The sequence below is a fragment of the Cucumis sativus genome, chromosome 2 (genome assembly GCF_000004075.3).
Source record: "Cucumis sativus cultivar 9930 chromosome 2, Cucumber_9930_V3, whole genome shotgun sequence".
NCBI lineage: Eukaryota > Viridiplantae > Streptophyta > Magnoliopsida > Cucurbitales > Cucurbitaceae > Cucumis > Cucumis sativus.
In genome coordinates, this window is record NC_026656.2 from 8,836,397 (window position 1) to 8,856,349 (window position 19,953).

The following is a 19,953-nucleotide window of genomic DNA, read 5'->3' on the forward strand; positions in this document are numbered from 1 at the left end:
ACTTGGATTTATTAAACCTAAATTGAAGGATATAAAATTTATATGAACCTATATTAGACTATTCCAAAGTAAAAAGGATAATTATTTGACACAATTAAAAATTTAAGCCCCATTTGATAAATTTACCATCTATGAAGTTTTAGGGTAAATTATATTTATTTATTTTCAACAAAAATAGTATTAATGTGTTTTCTCATCTAAAATGGTAGATAATAATTAGAGATGACAAATATGGAAATTTAAAGATAATGATCCTAACCAACTCAATGATGATCCTAACAATAAAACAAAAATATTGACCAAATCTATCTAATTTCAAAACTTAATAATATGCATTTACAAATTCTTTTAAGAAATTACCCAACCCACCAAATTTTCCACTATAAATAAGAAAAAAATATAATCCTAAAACTAAGCATTTGGTCCTTTTATTTGGAAAAACACAAACTATAAAACACTTAAATTATTAAGTTATGTGTATCTTGTAACACAGTTGCATTTCAACCTAAAAAATGAGAAAACATTTTTATTTCATTATCTTGATTTAAATATTGTTCACATGAAATAAAATGAGTTAAAGACAAATATTCATCACATAAGTAATACAATAATAATATTAGAAAGAAAAAAAACTCAATAAATGTGGTCCTCTTAATTTTATATTTATTATCACCATAGAAATGGTTTGAAAAAAACCATATGGAAACATTAATTTACAAAAGAAAAAACGGTATTGAGAATCATGTAAAAGGAAAAAGAAATGATAAAATTATTTATAGTATGTACATTATTAATAAATAAATAAAGTAAATAAGAAAATAATATAAAGTAAAAAAAAAGAGAGAAATATCGAAAATTGAATTATTTTTGGTTATAAATAAAATTAATAACAGAGTTTGAGGATGAAGAACGAACCCCCCGCCATAACGTATTCCTCATTTTCCTCCATAACTTTCGTATTTTGCGATTCCTAATTTACCCTTCTCCTTCATCCAATATTCTCGCTTACTTCTTGGTTTTCTCTCGCATCAATGTCCTCTTAATTGGGGTTAGTTCCTTCTAAACCTTCTCTTTTCTAATTTTTATTTATGAATTTCCCCCTTTCTTCATTCATCTTTTCACTCTATCCTTAAAGTTTAAAGTATGTACTTCATTCATTCGTTAGTTTTTATAATTTTTCTTTTTTCTTTTTTCTTTTTTTAAACTGTTTATTCTGTCATATCATCATCATCTGGGTTGTTTGCATTTTGCCATTTCCATAGTCTTTATTTCAATAATACACATTTGGAAGACGGATTTAGTAATGAAAAATAATGGACACTAGTATTCTCATTATTATTCTGTTTGGTAATTCCATTAATTTCTACTTTCTTTCTGCTCTGATTTGTGATTTTCTTTGTGGGGTTTCTTTTTTTTAATGAATGGAGGGTGCATTGGGGCATAACCCCACCTTCGAACCTAAAGCCCATCTGCTCATTCATAATAGCCATCTCTTTTGGATTTCTCATTTCTTTGTTTTTGGTTTTCTGAATCTTTTTGTTTAATGGGGGGTTGTTTGAAAAATCTGCAACTTTTGATATCTGATTTTGTGTCAGATAATGGGTAAATAGATAGGGAGAAGAAGAAGAAGGTGAACCTTTTGGCTTTGTCAACTTAGAGGAGACAATTGTTTAATACCCATTAGATATCTTTGGGAATGTCAGGGAAAGGTCCATAGCTTTGTGCTAGGCCTGAAACTTTCCCTGTGAGAGGAATTTATTGCAATGTCCTAAAATGGGAGGCTCTTCTCATCTCCTCTTTTTCTAGCTTCTGTAGAAAAAAGGGTCTGGCATCTGGGTAGTTATTTGGGTTCAGGCCCTTGGTTCTCTAAGAGGAATTCATGGCTATGACAGCTTTGCTGTACCATTTACTTTTTTGGGTCTTTGAATCTCTACCTTATTACTGGAAGTTATTTCATCTTTTCAGGTAGCTGTGGTGTTTCTTGTTGTCTCAAGTTTTAAACTTCCATTTTGCATGTTGGTGATTTTGAAGGGGGTGGGGTTATTTCTTGATGAAGTTTCTGTTGTTTTATGGCTTTTATGAACCTTTGCATGCAGTGCAATCGTTCCAGTATTCTATTGCTGTTTTGTTTCCTTAAGATTTTACATAACACAGTTACAGTGCTTGTATGAGTAGAAGGAATTTTGGAAAAGATCTTCTTGCTGACTGGAGGAAAAGAATCAAGAAAGAGGGCTTTCTGTTTTCCCGAAACAAAACTATTTGTAAAGGTCTCTCTCTCTCTGCCTTTCTCTAATATTTTCTTCCTAGTACTTTTCTCTTTCAGTTGCCTTTTATTTTTCCATAAAGTTAAATATTGGTAAGTTTCAACAAACCCACCATATTTCTAATTCTAAAGAATCTGGTATTATATGTATTGTATTGTATTGTATTGTTTAATGGTCTAAAACCAATCTTTTAAGTATATACCACCTATATTCTCAGGGCCTTCTCCAAGACAAAACATCAATATCACCACATTTTGTAGCTCCGATCACCCAATAAATTCTTCAAGTTAAATCCTCTTTGAATTCACTGGAAGCCTGAGTCACACACTCCAACATTTCAATCTTCACAGCAATCATTATCAATAGTTTCTTTCCTCAGTGGAGCTGTTTTTCTAGAGGAATTAGACTCAACGGCTTGAGAACAGGTTCCAGGTTTAATTGTCACTTGTGGAACCTTTTGGATTGCTTATAAGTAACCTTGGCTACATCAACTTCGTGGATGTATGGTACCACTTTAGGAAAGGTATAATGACATCCCCTTCAGCATTCTTAATATTTTTAGGGCTAGCCTGAATAGAAGTTTTTGTATTCAAAGTGTATACATTGATAATTCTCCATCCATCTGGGATATATCATTGTTGCATCTGTACATGTTGTTAGTCTCAGACATTCCTTTTTAGGATAGAATAGGGGCAATTACTGTCTAGTATAATGTTTTTTGGGATATCTTGTTGTTGCAAACCTTTAGACAGCAATGATTCACAGATCTCCTCACGAAAGGCCATAACACTTGAAATACAAATCCAGCAACCCATCAGGGCCCTGGGGCTTTGGGGCATATGTATCCAGTTACAGGTTGATGGAACCTAATCCTCAGTGTAGGTAGGTACTAAAGCCTCATTCATTTCATCACTGTCACATGCCTTGGGTCCTCTTAGAAAGCAAGAAAGTCAGCCACTGCTATCTTACCCATTGCAAGAAACAAGAGTATTGAGTTAACACTTTCCATTTCAACCTCCTCCAGCCGACTTGATTATGAGTCAGAAAACTCTTATTTTATTTATGTTCTTTCTGTCAATGTCTGTCCTGTAGAATCATCTTGTGTTTCTAACCCCTGCCACAATACCTTCGTTGCACTAGACCTTGCCTGCAGAATCTGATTCGTTAAATTTTCAGAATTGTTCTTTGATTCGACTGGTCTTTGTTAGTAGTATCCTCAATTTTCCCATACATAGCCCCTTTTTCCCCTGGGATTTCTGACCTCTTAATACAGCATGGGATTTCTTCGCCTTTTTCCCTGGCTTTCTGCTCTGGTATTTGTGGTATCTCTTATTGTCCCAGTTCTGAGTTTCTTATTTGGATAATGATTCTTAAAGGGTTGGGGGTGTTTGTTGCTGTGAACTTCTATTGTTTTTGCCCATTAATGACTACTCTTTGCTTGCAATGCAGCTGGTTCAACCTTTTATTTCTGTGTTCTTGTCTTCTTTAAAATTTATATAACACAGTGATGGATGTGCTTGAACAGTTCATTGGTTGATGATAGAAGAGGAAAGAACAGAGGCAGGCTGGGGTAGTAGGAAGGAGTTGACCATGGCATCGACTTCTTTTGCTGGCGGGAAGCAATTGCCAGTGATTGAAGTGGCTTCTAACTGTGTTCCATACCCACCACCGCAAACAACGTATGAAGATATCATAGCCAATTCGAAGATCTTTATGACAGCCTTGGAAAAGCTCCACTCCCTCATGGGAACTAAGTTCATGTATATTTCTTAAACATCTCCTCCTTTACCCGTGGAGTGAACATTGCAATTCATTTAATGGATGTGGCTCAAATTTGTTTAAATGGAGATAACAAGTCTTTGTAAATCAGTATTAGTAAAGCCTGGTGCTACCTTGTATTCCTCGTCTTGATATAGAAGTAAAAGTTGATTTTGCTTTTTTGAAATTTGTGTACGGACTCATTATGTTTCCTTGTAGGAGCACCTATTTGTTCTCCATTTTTTTGGTTTTGCAATTAGCTCTGTATATTTTTTTCACTTTTACCTCCCAAAAACGCAGGATCCCCATTATTGGTGGGAAAGAACTAGACCTGCATCGGCTTTTTGTGGAGGTTACTTCTCGTGGTGGAATTGAGAAGGTAAAATTGACTTGCTATGAATCTTATGATCAATATTTTCATACCTCAAATTTGATGAAGAACTTGGAGTTGGAACTTGTTTTTTATACCTCTTGATGGCAAATATAAGAGCGAGCTCATTTCCAACTTTTTCATTTATTTCATGATTGTTAAATATTACCGCACTTGCAGATCATTAAAAGGCTGAGGTTTTTTGTATTCTGAGTACAGTACACAGTTTGGTTCTTACTTAATGATGTCAGTCTGAGTGTGCTTATCAGTTAGTACTGAATCTGATTTCTAGTATCTAAAAGCATGATAAATATTCTCTTCACCTGATGTGTTGTAGCCTTATAGGCTTTTCGGTTTAATATGTTATTAGAGGGTTGGTGAAGTGCAAATCAGGGCCTTACCAAAAGCTGTCATAGCAGTGATTGCTGTTCCGTTGCTGCCTATCAAGGATTTAGTCTACATCTATGCCGGAAGAATATGTTGTATTTTCTTTTTCCAAACAGGATTGAATACACATATGGCTCCTTTTATTATGATTTTGGACTCATTTACAATCGTGTTGTAGCATGCTATTAAATATGTTTGCCTATGGTTTTTGCTTGTACAATGTTCCTTACTTCTTTATATGGATAAAAGGATAAAAGTGAGAATCATTCTAACTCACATTTTAAAACATATTATTTGTTACAAGTTCACATAAATCCCACACCATGATCATGTAACAATCTTGATTTTACAGGTTATAAGAGAGAGAAGATGGAAAGAAGTAACTTCAGTCTTTAATTTTCCTTCGACAGCCACCAATGCTTCTTTTGTGTTGAGGAAGTACTATATTTCATTGCTTCATCATTTTGAACAGATTTACTTCTTTAAAGCCGTAGGATGGACACCAGTAACTTCTGGCAAGTGCTAACAGAGACCTTCATTTTTTTCCTGGAGAAAATGCCACATTCTTCTATTGATTTTTCTAAAATTACAATCTTTCAGATTCCTCTCCATGCCCAAGTGCATCGGCAATTCCTACACAAGGGGTGACTTCTATGTTGCCGCCATCCGATAATCAGGCAGCATCCCACCAACCACAGAGCACAGCAACTGAACTTCCAGCAGGTGTATTCTTTGTTCCTTCAGAAATATACTCGGAATATAAGTTAGGGAACAATGTATTTGCATGCTTCAACGCCTTCGTTACAAGTTCATGTCTTATAAACACTGCAATTTCCTTCTGTGCTTGTGCTTTATAGTTGATGATACTCAGTTTCTCACGTTATTTACTAATTAAAGATAATTCCCCTTTCACCCTACAGTTTCTCCGAGTTCGACATCACCAGTGGGAGGGTTTCCAGTGATTGGAGTAATTGACGGAAAATTTGATAGCGGATATCTTGTTACCGTTACTGTAGGAACGGAGAAGCTAAAAGGCGTGCTTTATCAGGCTCCTGAGCAACCTTCTCAGCCACAAGTGTTGCAGCCTGTTGGTGCTTTTGCCAAAGATGGTTCCACCCCCACCACACCAAATGCTCATCGCCGTCGTCGTCGGAAGAAATCTGAGATAAAGCGAAGGGATCCTGCTCATCCAAAGCCAAACAGAAGTGGCTACAACTTCTTTTTTGCTGAGCAGCATGCCAGACTCAAACCATTATACCCAGGGAAGGACAGGGAAATAAGCAGAATGATTGGCGATCTTTGGAATAAACTAAAAGAATCTGAAAGAACTGTAAGGATTGCATTACTCTTTTATCTCTTTATGCTTTAAGAATCGGTCAGATCTTCGGTAGTAGCCGGTGTCGATAATTTTCTCTACTTGCAGGTTTATCAGGAGAAAGCTATGAAAGATAAAGAAAGATACAGAATCGAGATGGTGGATTACAGAGAGAAGCTGAGAACAGGCCAAATCATCAGTGATGCAGTGCCCTTACAGCAGCGTCTTCCGGAGCCAGACCTGAATATGGTCTATGGTGACAAAAATGAAGAAACTGAGGGCGGCGAGTCTCAAACACCAGATCATGATACAAGCTATGTGGAAGGCGACTCTGGAGAGTACAAAACAGAAGAGAAGGAGGAGGACGAGGAGGACGACGAAGAGGATGAAGAGGATGACTCAGAAGAAGATGCATCTCCACAAGGAATTGGTAATGTGGACGTCAACATTTTGGTTGAGGAAGAACAGTGTGAGACAAGAACAACAGGAGTAGAGAATGTTAGAAAAGAGAGTAGCACAGTTGGTGATAAGAAAGAAGTTTTGGCTGGGGATTCGGTAATGGTGGAGGTGGAGGCAAAGGAAGTACCAGAACCAACAACAGCAGAACCAACAACAGCAGCAGCCATTAGAGAAGATTAAGAAGAGATTATACTGCTCTCAGTTTTTGCTGTTTCATATATATTAATTTATTTTAATCTCTAGTTTCCTTCCGTTGCTTCTTCTAACCTTCCATTACTTTAGGTAATACTTGTAAAGTTTTTTCTGACAGCTGTTGAGATTCTTATCAGGGAAAAGTTTTGGATCTTTCCATCAAAATACTGTTTTGGGAAGAAATTTTGTTGCCTTTTTGTTGAACATTTCAACTTGATTCATTCCCTGATTTTTGTTTACAAGTTAAGATGGCTACCTTCAGTTTTACCAATTATGACACCTTTTAGTTTTAATCTGTTCTGTAAGTTTTCTTGCAAAGCTCTCTCTCGCTCTCTCTGAAATCAACTTTGTTAAGAAAATGAGGAAGCATAGTTTAAACTCTTGATAAATTTTGGATAGAGAGATAGATAGCGGGTACAGTTAAAGAATAAAAAGTAATATTCAGACTGATAAAATGGTATTAATGTAAAAAGCTTCTAAATATATTTACAAATTTAACAAAAGTATCAATAGATATACTAAGTTACACAAATCAATTTTTAAGAGAAAATAGTGAGATTTAAACTGTTAATATCGTCTTTTGTTGTTTATATAAAACAAAAATAAATAAAATGGTACACTTTAATAAAAGTAGATGAGCTATAATAAAAACCACAATAATAAATAGAACTTTAAATGATTTTAAGATTTAAATATTCTAACTAAATTGTATGAGTGTGTTAATAGCCAAATATATATATCTTTTTCATATGACTATTGTTTTAGGATGTCTCAAGGGAGATTCTGAGTTTGAAATTTGGTGAAATTTAATGAAATTTGATGTTTAACTCGAATTTTTGGTTTTTATTTTGTTCGTTCAGAATTTGTGTAAAGCTAAGAATTGAAAAAATAAGAGAAATATGAGAATATCTATTATCTATATAAAAACAACCAAACAAGGATATTTATATAATTTGTTTTAAAATTAGTTATTTTTTAACAAAAAAAAAACTTTGAACAAATTGATCACCACATTAGTGGTAGGAATATTTTTAATTTCTTTTAAGTGTATTTTTGAAACTTTTGAAAGTATCATTATTCATTGATATGTAAAGCGTTTAGATGGTTCAAGTGTGCGGCTATGGTTTAAATTTTAAGAGTGAACTATCTCTAATATGCGATGAATGTTTATTTTGTGCAGTAATTTAAATCAATGTCTTTAAAGAATGACTATACGACAACTTCATACAAGTTTTCCTATTTTAAGCTTAAGTATAAACTCAAAACTGTTGTCCACAGTTGATCAAAGGGACTTATTGATTTAAATTAAACGTTTAGATGAACTTTTGGGATGAATATACACAATAAACTTATGCACAATATGCGTTGAAACGTATAAATCTACTATTTGTGGAATGCAACAAGTGACATGGATGGTGGAGGTGTTTGGATGAAATGAACTAGACAATCACACATAAAAGCAACTGACGTAGAATTAATGTAGGAAAGAATCACTTGAATGAAAAACTTGAGAAAGAAAACATTTATTATTACTTTAGATAAATGTAGATATGCCCATATCCTTGGTTGCCTCTCCACTTCTATATATATATATATGGTCTCATTCTTCACTTCAAGAAACACAAAAAAAATATATGACAAGTGCAAAACTAATTGAAGAGGTTTCAACCATTTTCTAACAATTGACTATTTGGCATTTTTGTTCCATCAAAGAGATAATCAGTAGGCAAGGTGATAAATAGGCAACTTGAAAAGGCGAGACACTGTACTTTGTGCGAGACACAAGATGAATTGCAACAACACTTAATGCTAGTCTGGTTAAAAAGAGTTGCTAACAATCTTTATAAGCAATTGATGAAAAAAAAAAGGGTTCTTGTTTTCAACTTCAAAATAATAATGTTGTTTGCATTTTGGCGTTGAATGCCACCTTTGTTCTATCTCTAGAATGTATATTAAATTTTATTTTAAATGAAAAGATATGATTTTATCTTTAAAGCTAGTTTTTTTCTTGTTCAATGACTTCTAAGTCACTTACTCTCTTGAGTAGCAGTAATCCTTGAATGAATCTCTCGATTGAATTAGGCTATAAAATGAATCCAGATTAAACAAGATGAGGATGAAGAATTTAACTTATGCATGCTTTTAAAGGCTGTTAGTTTATCTTCTCAGCCCATAAAAGAATTAGTTGCATAATTGTGAAAAATAGAAATAACTTGGATGAATGAATAAATAAATAGAAATAACTTGGATGAAAGAAAGAAAAGGTATTCAGATTCATATCAAAATCTTTTGATCTTTTGATCCATAATACAATACAAATGAAGATGAAAAACTAAATGAGTATCATATACACACATTAAATTTTAACTTACAATTTTAATATGAATCTAATTTATATTAAATTAATATTTGAATTCATTTAAATATTTTATTCTCATATAAATTAAAGTTGAATCATATCCAAAATTATTTTTTTATAAAAATGTTGAATTAAAAAAGTAAACTTTATATTATAATGTATCACCATAGATTATATTAATTTCCTAAGTAAATTTGAACATTTTAAACTACAATCAATATATAAATTTTAATACCTTTTACAAATTAGGAAGATAATCTAATGAACCTCCAGATCAAAAGCTATAACATATGAAATTAAATGGCTAGACTCATTAACCACATTAATCAATATTCATTAACTGCGTCTATAGTCCATGGATATATAAAACAAGAATGATAAGCTAGTCTTTCATGAATATCCAGAACACTAGTTGAGTCAAATTATCGTTTTACCCTGAGTTACTTCTTAGTCCTTAATTATATGTGCTTCTTTAATGAACAACCTACTTATGATTCAACCAAATAAATAAAAATCCTTCTTGTTGTGCCATAGAGAGGGTAAAGTTCATGGTAAAGTCCCATAAGACACCATTTAAGGAAACAATCATCTATTTATCCTAAAGTTGGGAATGAGTAAATTTCATCTTGTGTGATTATGTTTCCAGCTCCCCACTTGGTCTTGTCCATAAAATGGTAGACTTATTGAGTTGACAATCTGGCCACTCTCACACCCATACAAATTAAAGAACAAGTCCTCGTGTACTGAAGTTTATAATACATTCAGGATTAAGACTAAGTTACTTAGATGTCCTATTGAAATTAAAATCTAACTAGTTAACGGAGTTATATCTAGTGGTTACTATTATTTCGTGATCCAGTCTTATGCAAACTCATTGCATAAGGTATCCTCACTTGCATGACACCTACACAAACACGTTGGATAATTGCGTTTGTATCAAATACAAAGTGAGTTATATCCATAGTGTTACCAAGATAAGGTACCCAAACTTTATCAATGCACTATAGACCCTTTAAGTTGTATCTTGAACATTATTGATCATTTTATGTCTTCACATACAATTCAAGACTCATAAAGTAACTTATGATGTTAGTTTATTAGATTTATGTTATTAAGACAAAACTAATAAAATAATCAATAACTCTTATTGAAATTGCAATAATTACACTTTAATTATTAATAATGATTAATGTATTACATTTACTATCTACGAGTTTTAGGACATAAAACTCAATAAATATAATATTAAGTTATTCAAACCTAATTGAAGTATTTGGAAAAAAAAATATTATTTTGCCTAGAGGAACAAAATTTACAATTGATAACACATTGTTTTCTAGTCAATCAAATAGAAATCTAATGAGTTTTAAAGATATACGTTGCAATGATTATCATATTGAGACCTAATAGAAAGAATGACATAGAATTTTTGAATATCATATCTTCTAACTCAAAAATGCAAAAAATATATCAGAAAAGTTGCATGTTTTATCTTCTAGATTATATTATAATCATACATGAGTAATTGAACATATGCAACAATGAACTTGAACTTCATGAATCTATATATTTGGTATTTGACATGACAGATTTGGGTCATCTAGTGTCTATTATGATGATAATAATTATTGAAAATTCACATGTACATCTATTGAGGAGCTAGAAGATTCTTCAATCTTATGAATTATCATCTACATATGAAAATGAGAATCCTAAACCAAAATCTGTTGAAGAATTTCGACAAAGAAAAGATTGATTTTTGTGAAAATAAGAAATTGAGGCAAAATCAAATTCACATTCAAAACATCGAGTTTTTGGACCAAGAATCCAAACACCAGAAGGTTAAACTCGTAGGACATAAATGGGTATTTGTGAGAAAAAGTAATTTAAATCATGAGGTCACACTGTGTAAGAATCATGTCCTATATAGAAGGAATTTTGAAGAAGAAAACATTTTGAGAATATTCATTTTGAAAGATAGATCGTGTTAAGGGTATGTGACACGTTAAGGAAAGATGTTGAAGCTAAAAAACGTGAAGAGTTGGTGTTTTGGTGTAGCAACGCGAGAAGAGTAGGCGTTGAGAGTTAGGAAAATTCAGAGAAATTTTCTTATTGTGATTAAATAGTGGACTACGTATTGGGTTTAAGTTAAATATGGTTTGGCAAGCTAATAAGCCTATACATGTAGAGCATCAAGTAGAAGTTGGCAAACTAAAAGAAGGTAGAGTGACTAACTTGACTTAGGATTAGTATAAATAGGATTTAGGACTCAAGGAATTAAAGTTATTCTAAAAGTTACTAAGAAAAATACTTGAGAGAAGAAGACTTGAAGTGAGGCGTTCAGAAAAAGGAAGGAAATTTAGTATTTTTGTGAGTGATTTTATAAATGATGAACAAATTTTTTAAAGTTTCTTTACTAAGTCTTGTATTATTATGCTAATATTTTAACACATGTACAATCTTGTTAATGTTAATGAGAAAGCATGCACATTTGTTGAAAGAAGAGTTTCTAAGTTAAGTTTTCATGTTTGATGATTGTATGATCTTCATGTATGCGAGTAAACTCCTTGTTGATGATTGTATGATCTTATGTTTAAATGTGATTTAAATATTTAAAAAAATGAATGTGGATTCATATTCAGAGCTCAAAATCGATTGAAACGATCAAAGTTGTAAAAAGTCAAAATATTGACTTTTGACTAACTTTATATTCAAATATGATTTAATTTTTTTTTAAAAAAATGAACGTGGATTCATACTCGAGAGGTTGAAATTAGTCAAGTGAGACAAAATGAAAAAATGCGAAAATATGTGACCATATTGACCTTGGACTATGTTGGATAATCTCACTCACACTTGGTGGGATAAGTGGCTACATGAGATGTAAACACTAGCCCACTAAGTTTCACTAATAGTTAGTGGAATGTTAGGTGTTGAGATTTGATGAACTAATTACATGAAAAATTCCATGTAATTAGGTTATTTAAAGACTTTTCAATTGTTTTAAAAACTTTTGCCAAATTAGTAATTTTGAATTACAAAATTATTTCGACTTAATTTTCTCTTCATAAACCTCAATCCTAATTAGTTCCACCTTCAATTTTCATCTCTCTAAAATTTCTTCACTTATTTGGTCCCATAACCCGGTTCTAAGTCTGTAGAACAGCAAGTCAACACTAGTGGTGGTCTTCGGTTTGAGTTCGTGAGGAGATTAGGAGGAATGAAAAGCTATGAAGATGTAAATTTTCTTTTAACCCTAATTTTATTTAATTAGAGTATCCATGCATGTTAGTTTCTAAATTGTTAGGTGTAATTAAGGTAATCTAGATCATAATTCCGTTACACATGTTTACTGCTTTCCTTTATTTTAATATTATATTTTCTTGATATATGTGTTCCCGTTTTGTTTCGTTTTTACAACAAAAATATGTTTTTGGAAAACCTATACTTTTTAAAATACTTTTTTCCATTGCATAAGATTCTTTCAAAGCAAAAACAAAAAGAAGAAAGAGTGGATGGTTAATTTTATGAAATGACTAAAGTTAGGCATTTAAAAATGTACAGTACCATAATTTATTTTGGATATCTCACTTCTGTTTTTGTGGCAAATAATAGAATAAATTAAAGATAATATGAAAAAAATTCTCCATAGCATAAAAAATTTACTTTGATACTCATGACACATAGATTAACATAGGCACATACTAACATGTAAACTAGGTCTATTTAGGCTCATGATCGCGACACCAAGGGAAAGAAAGAAAAGAAAAAAAAAATGGATGCAAATGAATGATGACACCAACTTAGTTTCTTATTTTCTTCCTTCCTCACTTAGTACTCCACTACACCTTCCTCTCGATACAAGCTTGTTTTAGCTAAATAATCACAACAAAGTTTTCATATTCTTTATGGTAAAACTCAACAAGATTTCATAGGACTGCGACTCTCCAAAGCCTAAAAACAAAAAGAAAATTGTTACAAGTTAGTTAAATTTGGGTGACTAAATGGTACGTTTTCTTCACGATTAAGTACACAAAAATATTCTTAAAATCTCTACAAGAAAAATGGTAGGGGCCCATTTTTGGAAAAAAGTTTGCAATAGAAAAGTCAAGGTCAAGTAAACGCATAATAATTTCTTCATTCATGACTTTTCTTCATTCTGTTTCTTCTTCTTCTTCTTCATAATCCTCACTTGGCAATTTCCTTCCCTCTGCCATGTTTTTTTCCCGTCTCCGCCGTTGCTTCTCTCAAAAACCCTCCCCTTACACTCCCACTTCTCCTCCGGTTCGGATGGAAGAAAAAACTAGTTGGACCCGTGGGATTGATCATCAGAAGGAGGATATAAGTTGGGGAAATAATGAAGAAAAAAGTAGTGTTGCGATGTATCGAATTGAGAATGAATTGAAATCGATGAACGAGGAGGTGGCGACGCACTGCAGTTTCGGACCGGTGGGTGATGATATTTTCAGGTGGGAAGGTGTTGTAATTGGGCCGGCTGGTTCTTGTTATGAAGGAGGTATCTTTCATGTTTCAATTCAATTTCCCTCCGATTACCCCTTCACTCCTCCCTCCATTAATTTTCTAACCAAGGTTTGTTTTCTCTTCAACTTTTATATTTTCATTATTATCTTTTATTATGGTTCAAATATATATGAATCAAAATTAATTATGAGTGATTGTTCATTCAATTTTTTCTTTTTCTTTTAATCTATTTGGTTTTCATTTTGGTTTTGTAGTTTAGGGGCCATTGGGAATTTTTTCTGACATTTTTTTCCTTTTTCTCACAAATCAAACAAAATCCAAAAAAATAAATTAAGAAGTACAGAATTCTATAGAGCCCCAAAATTAACCAAAAACACCTACCAATAAACTCAGAAAAGTGATAGTATATTGCCAAATACGAAAAAAAGTTATGAAAGAATATCATCTTCCACACAACAAATAAACAATTTTTAGCTGCAAAATGGATATACAAAGTCTTCATCTCTACAAATTTAAGATGCTTTGTTATATTAAAATTATGATTCAAAGTCCTAGACAATGTCTAAAGATAGAAAAAGTGGAAGGATAGTGGATGGATGTAGAAAATGGTTTACATCCATATAGTCATAGTAAATGCAGTTCTTAAATATTTAACTGCCTAATGTGCATCATATTCACTTCACCAACATTATATTTCAAAAAAATAAATAAATATAAAAATTTGCTACATGAAAAATTATGATCGTAAAATTTTGGTGGGATGGATGTAAAGATAAGTGTTGTCTAGGGGTTCAAATTTTCAATCCTATACAATGAGAATGAAGGATGAAACATTCGTTGAAGCGAAGTTGGTGCGAGTCGGCACATTAACACCCACGTCGACATGTACAAGTGTGTCGACATATATTAAGCAAGCACATTGTCAAGTATTAAGTATGTTGTCAACACACAAGCAAGCACCTTGAAGGTATGAGCAAGTACGTTGACGGTAAGAAGAGCAAGCACCTCGACGTGCGTAAGCAAAACCGTCGACACTAGTTGAAGAAAGAGCCATGAAAATGGGTCACCGTGTGATCAAGGAGGTTGGTACATCATTTAACACACCAAGATGAAGTGCATAAGAAATCTAAGAGTGGACATAAGTGTTTCAAAAGAGATTGTGATGTTTGAAGGGCAACATGTCTTTTGAGGACATGGCCTTGAGTCGTTATCTCAAAATTGGGTATCATTGTGAGTTTGAACGAGCGACTCTGGAGTTAAGTGCACTGAAGTACGACATGCAAGCCTATAAGACTTTTTGAGAATCAAAGTTCAGATGAATGCTCTACAACGATGTATGACCATTAACCACTTTGCACATGCAAAAGCAAGAAAGAGTAGAGAACCATCGTATACTATCTAGGGGGGAAGCATGGTGTTGGCTCTCCAGTACCCTTGGGACATGATGCCTAACTGATAGATGTGTGTATCATGGTGTGGGCTAGTGTCATGGGACGAGTGTCTTAAACAACTTTCTGTGAGGAGTAATAACTCAAGGACAAGTGGTACGAGTGTGCTTACATTGTGCCTTCTCTAGATGGTTGGTAGTTGCAGGCCCGAGCTCTCGTATTCTTTGAAGTCCTCACAAGTTTACAAATAACTCGACGCTTGATTCTTGATAAATGTGCCCTTACATAAAAGAAAGCACGATAAAATCCTAAGGTTCGGGATGACAACTTCGGTAGGCACCTAGTAAATGGTGAAAAAGCTAGTATTGACCTAGTAAGCGTTAATACTCATCTTGGTTGGCACATTAACTATTCTTTAGCTCGAAGTGTGCCATGAATGATCCTGAAAACTCTCAACTGACTTGATAAGCCAATTATGAACTAGTATGTAGGAGGAATAGTCTTGGAAGTGATTGATGGCCTCGTTGTACCTAGTAAGCTTTATAAGCTAGTTATGGCCTAAGAAGTTTAGGACTCATTCCAAAAAGATCCTCTACATGGGATGATTGAGAAGTCAAGAATTAAGGTGTAGGACTAAGGTGAAATATACCTCAAGACGACATACATTGCTAAGAATAAGCTAAGTTGCAAACATCAAGTTGAGAACACTTAGAGACAACATCGTGCATGATGAGCGAAAGAATACCCACACTTACTACTGACTAGTTAAACTTAGGTCAGAGGTAAGTCGTGCAGAAAAAGAGAAAGTAAGTTCGATTGAGAAAAAAAGAACTTTCTCCTAAAAGTCCAACAGAGTAGAAGACTTGCGAAAATATATATATATATATATATATACATACACACACATGCAATAGAGATAGCCTTTCCATCTTCAACGGTGTTTTTATAATTTAGCCAAAACGGACTTTTTCTTAATGGCCTGTCTTTTCTTATTAAATGAGAGGATTTGATATTATAATTTCTATTATGATAATATACTTTAATGATTTTAATATTGTAAATATATTTGTCTAAAAGATTTACTAATTAAGAAATTTAAATATGGTAGCTTCATTTTTTTTCAATAAATAATTTTAATGACATTTGTTTTAAAAGAAAATAAATTACAAGTATAATAAATTTAATTGTAATTATAACTAATAATAAATATTCCATAGATTAATTCAATAAATTGATTTTCATGATATTTTATTATAGAATTGAAAGGACGTATAAACAATAACTTTTATCATTATTCTGCCCTTTTTTGAAATTACGATTATAAATACTCCTTTCATCTTCAAATTTTTTACTTAGTTATTTGACTTTTTATCAACATTTAAAAAAAATCAAGTCAAAATAACTTAGAAAGAAATAGTTTATAAAATTTTATTTTTGATTTTTGAAATTTAGATGGCTATTCAACTCTTTTACTAAATGAAATGGTTAACAAATAAGTTTAAATTATTTATACGTAGGAGAAGAATGCGTGTTTTACTCAATTGTGGTGTCTTTATTGGAACAGATATTCCATCCAAATGTAGAGGTAGATGGAAGCATTGGGATGGACATATTGAATGAAAATTGGTCTTCAGCATTGACTATTGAGAAACTTCTACTTTCAATATGCTCAATCCTTTCAAACCCAATTCCCCATGGCTCAACCAATGAAGCTTCAACAATGTTCCTCAATAATTGGCTTGATTTCAATGACACTGCAAAACAATGGACCAAATTATATGCAATGCCAAATTGATATCTCACCACTAAACAAACCAATACCCTTTTATTGTATATATTTATTATATGCACCAACTAGTATACGTAATGAATTATATCATTTAATTTGTTTTAGGGCTCCTAAAAAGGTTGGATTTTGATCTTGGTGCATATGCTTTGTGTGTTACTTCTGCCAAGCCCAACATTGTTCTTCTTCTTCTACTTCTTCTTCTTTATATATAATGATTTTAGTTTGTATAATTATTTGTACCAGGTTTGTATGACGATGGATAGATTCTACCCTCATTCAATTTATTAATTAGCCATTTATTTATCTTATTGTAAATAAATATGAACTTATTTAAACAATTTAAAAGTTGTTTATATTTTTAATTTTTCTTCTCTTTTCTTTGGTTAAAAATCACTTTCTTAGTGTTTAAGAAAGGTCTAATGAATTTTGTGTTTTTTATATATGTACACTTACTTACTAGTCTTCTAACACTGTACATTGCCTGTGATATTTCAAATTCCATTAATTATAGAAATTATTATTTTTTAGTCAATACATTCTAAGTAATATGATTCAAAATATTTATCAAATGATAAATAAATTTTTAAATACATGATGTAAAAGATTATTTAATTTGTAAGAATTAATTTGGGATAGATTTCTATCCTTATTTGTTAATGTCTATCTATATTTATATATTTATAAATATTTTAAGTAGATTTGTAATTTAAAATAATTAGAAAAAAACTAATTTTTTTAAAGAAAAAAAAAGTGAACATAAAGTGTTTTTTTTTATTGAAAGCAAAGTTTAAAATTATATTTCATTAATTTAAGAAAATTGTAAAATAGGCAGTGGAAACATTTCTTCAACTTTTCAAATCTCATTCGAACTCATCATAAACTCTCTACTTGCTTCTAATACTTAAAAAGAAAAAAAAAGGTCTATTTCTTTCCTGCATTATGAATACAAGATTTGAAACAGAAACTAAAGTTTGGTCAAATTTCAAATCTAGCCTAACTATTTACAACCAAAATCCATCTAATTTTTCTTATTTCATTCCCTGTATAAAAGTAGTTTCAATTTTTTTTAAAAAAAATAGATTGTATTGACTAAAACCAAACTCAATAAATTTACAGTGATATATCACAAAAAAACAAAAAACTAAAAACTAAAATAGGGTTTAAAAAGACAAGAAAAACCCCCAAAACAAAATGATCATCAATTCAAAGAAAATATTGCATTAATCTCTATAGCAAAGAAGAGCCAATGAAAGAAATAGCAAAAGAAAAAAAAAGAAAAAGAAAAAGAAAGAAAAAAAAGGAGAAATTTATGAATCAGAAACTAACAAAGCATCCCAAATCATATCCATATCCAAAGATGGCATTCTGCTGAGTTGAACGTGTTGTTCAATTTCCAAATTTCCATCTTCATTTCTCTTCATTTCCCCTGTTTCCGATCCCCCACACACGTTTTCCGACGCCTTCTTCCTCATATCCAACACTTTTGAATCTCCCTCCAACAATTCCTTCTCAGAACAATCAATGGTGGATACCGTCCCCGCAACGCTTTTTTTCCTACCCGAATTCCCCTGTGTGATCGCTTGCAACTTGGCCTCCAGCAGCGCCGCCGTCGTCCTGTTCAGAGAGTTTGATTTCAGGCGGTGTTTCTGATCCGGAAAATTCAAATGTGCAAATTCCCCCCTCAGCATGTAGGCGGCGGTGTCGTACGCGACGGCGGCTTCGACTGCTGTGTCGAATGTCCCAAGCCACACCCTCGTTCGATTCCTCGGCAGCCTAATCTCCGCTACCCATTTCCCCCAGTGCCGTTGCCGGACACCTCTAAACAACTTTCCCACTGCCGACGACTCTGTTTTCTGATTCCCCTGTTTTCTTCCAATCTGTTTCATTGGTTGCGTCTTCGTTGCCCCCAGCCAGAAATCGCTATAATTATTCGCTGCACCCGCAACAATGGCCGCGCTTCGGTTCTGATTTTGGGTGTTTTTCAGCCATTGGAGTCCTGTTTGAGAATGAATTTGAAATGGGTTTTGTGGGGATGGATCAACAATGGTGGGTTCTTGAAGAAACAGAGTAAGATTCGTTGAATCAATTCGAGACTGAAACAGAGGAGGGGAAGGAGAAAGGGACTCGGATTCTTGTTTGGGAAAAGTTTCTAAGAAATTCAAAGGAACAAAAGCTTGTCCATTTGGGTGAAGATTACTTTCAATTCCATGAATGTTATCGATCAAATTCCCACCAGAAATCTCAGATTTTTCCGTCGAAAACAAAGACGAAGAAGTAGAAGAAGGAGAATTAGGAGTAGAAGAAGAGGAAGAAGAAGATGGGGATTTTGATTGGTCAATGTTTCCATTAAAACCACAATTTTGAGACCTTGGAGGTCGAAGTATAGAACCCCATAGAGTTGGATCGCCATAAAAGTAAGATCCAGAGACGAATTGTTGTAAAGAAGAAGACGAAAAATCCTTTTGAATGATGGGTTTCTGTTGTTCAATGAATTGGAAATGATCCTCCATTGTTGAAACACTACTTCACAAGGAAGAAACCAGAAGAAGAAGAAGAAGAAATGAAAAGACAGCAAACTCAAGGCATTAATTATGCTTTACAAATATATATATATATATATATATAAGAAAAACAAAGAGAGAGAGAGAGATTTAACATTCATTCATGTGATGGGGTATCTACTTTTTGTTCATAATAAAGTTTTTAAGTTATCATCTGAGTCAGATGTACAAGTTTTTATTTGGGGTTTTATTGATTATTTTGTGGGTTTTTTTTGGCCTAAAAGAATCGTCTCATTCCATTTCCTTCCACTCCTGAGTTCGTGCAAGCCATTTCTCTGCTTTTCTCTTTTCATTCTTTCTATTTTCTCAATGTTTGTTGACCAATCAGAGCCTGACATCTCACCTCCATTATGCTGACCTGTCAGTTAAGGCTGTTCATTTTGGAGATGGCTGAATATCCACCATTGAAACTAAACTAAAAGAACCTCAAATGTTAAGCTTTAATGCCCACCAATTTCCTCTTTTACTCACTTCTAAACACCACCCATGTGTCAAACTTCTTACTTTTTTACTACTTTGCTTCCTCTACTTAATAACCTAAATTAATGCAAACAATCTTAATTCAAGTATCACATTAGCAAGTGTTATATACTAAATTCAAATTAAAGAAACGGAAACTATATTCATAC

At 32.7% G+C, this 19,953-nt stretch overlaps 3 protein-coding genes across 15 annotated transcripts; 2 read left to right on the forward strand and 1 right to left on the reverse strand.

Annotated features, from left to right (window-relative positions):
• Window positions 1-898: 898 nt before the first annotated feature.
• LOC101205891 (high mobility group B protein 15) lies at window positions 899-7,038 on the forward strand. Of its 13 annotated transcripts, none has more exons than XM_011650797.2 (9): window positions 899-1,048; window positions 2,176-2,267; window positions 2,482-2,787; window positions 3,790-4,024; window positions 4,323-4,401; window positions 5,132-5,294; window positions 5,380-5,502; window positions 5,700-6,109; window positions 6,203-7,038. In XM_011650797.2, exons 4-9 carry the CDS (start codon window positions 3,801-3,803, stop codon window positions 6,731-6,733), a joined length of 1,530 nt encoding a protein of 509 aa, XP_011649099.1. In that variant the 5' UTR covers window positions 899-1,048; window positions 2,176-2,267; window positions 2,482-2,787; window positions 3,790-3,800; the 3' UTR covers window positions 6,734-7,038. The 13 variants fall into 13 exon arrangements, with proteins under 13 accessions (XP_011649099.1, XP_031737005.1, XP_011649095.1 ...); XM_031881143.1 differs by lacking the exon at window positions 899-1,048 and adding an exon at window positions 1,123-1,141; XM_031881142.1 differs by lacking the exon at window positions 899-1,048 and adding an exon at window positions 1,195-1,347.
• A 6,203-nt stretch (window positions 7,039-13,241) lies between these two features.
• Window positions 13,242-17,082, forward strand: LOC101206128 (ubiquitin-conjugating enzyme E2 5A). The gene is made up of 2 exons (XM_004138959.3): window positions 13,242-13,694; window positions 16,539-17,082. The coding sequence occupies exons 1-2, from the start codon at window positions 13,320-13,322 to the stop codon at window positions 16,767-16,769; spliced, it is 606 nt and encodes a 201-aa protein (XP_004139007.1). The 5' UTR covers window positions 13,242-13,319; the 3' UTR covers window positions 16,770-17,082.
• A 741-nt stretch (window positions 17,083-17,823) lies between these two features.
• LOC101206365 (ethylene-responsive transcription factor ERF062) lies at window positions 17,824-19,500 on the reverse strand. The gene has a single exon (XM_004138960.3). The coding sequence runs from the start codon at window positions 19,271-19,273 to the stop codon at window positions 18,071-18,073; it is 1,203 nt and encodes a 400-aa protein (XP_004139008.1). The 5' UTR covers window positions 19,274-19,500; the 3' UTR covers window positions 17,824-18,070.
• Window positions 19,501-19,953: the final 453 nt, after the last annotated feature.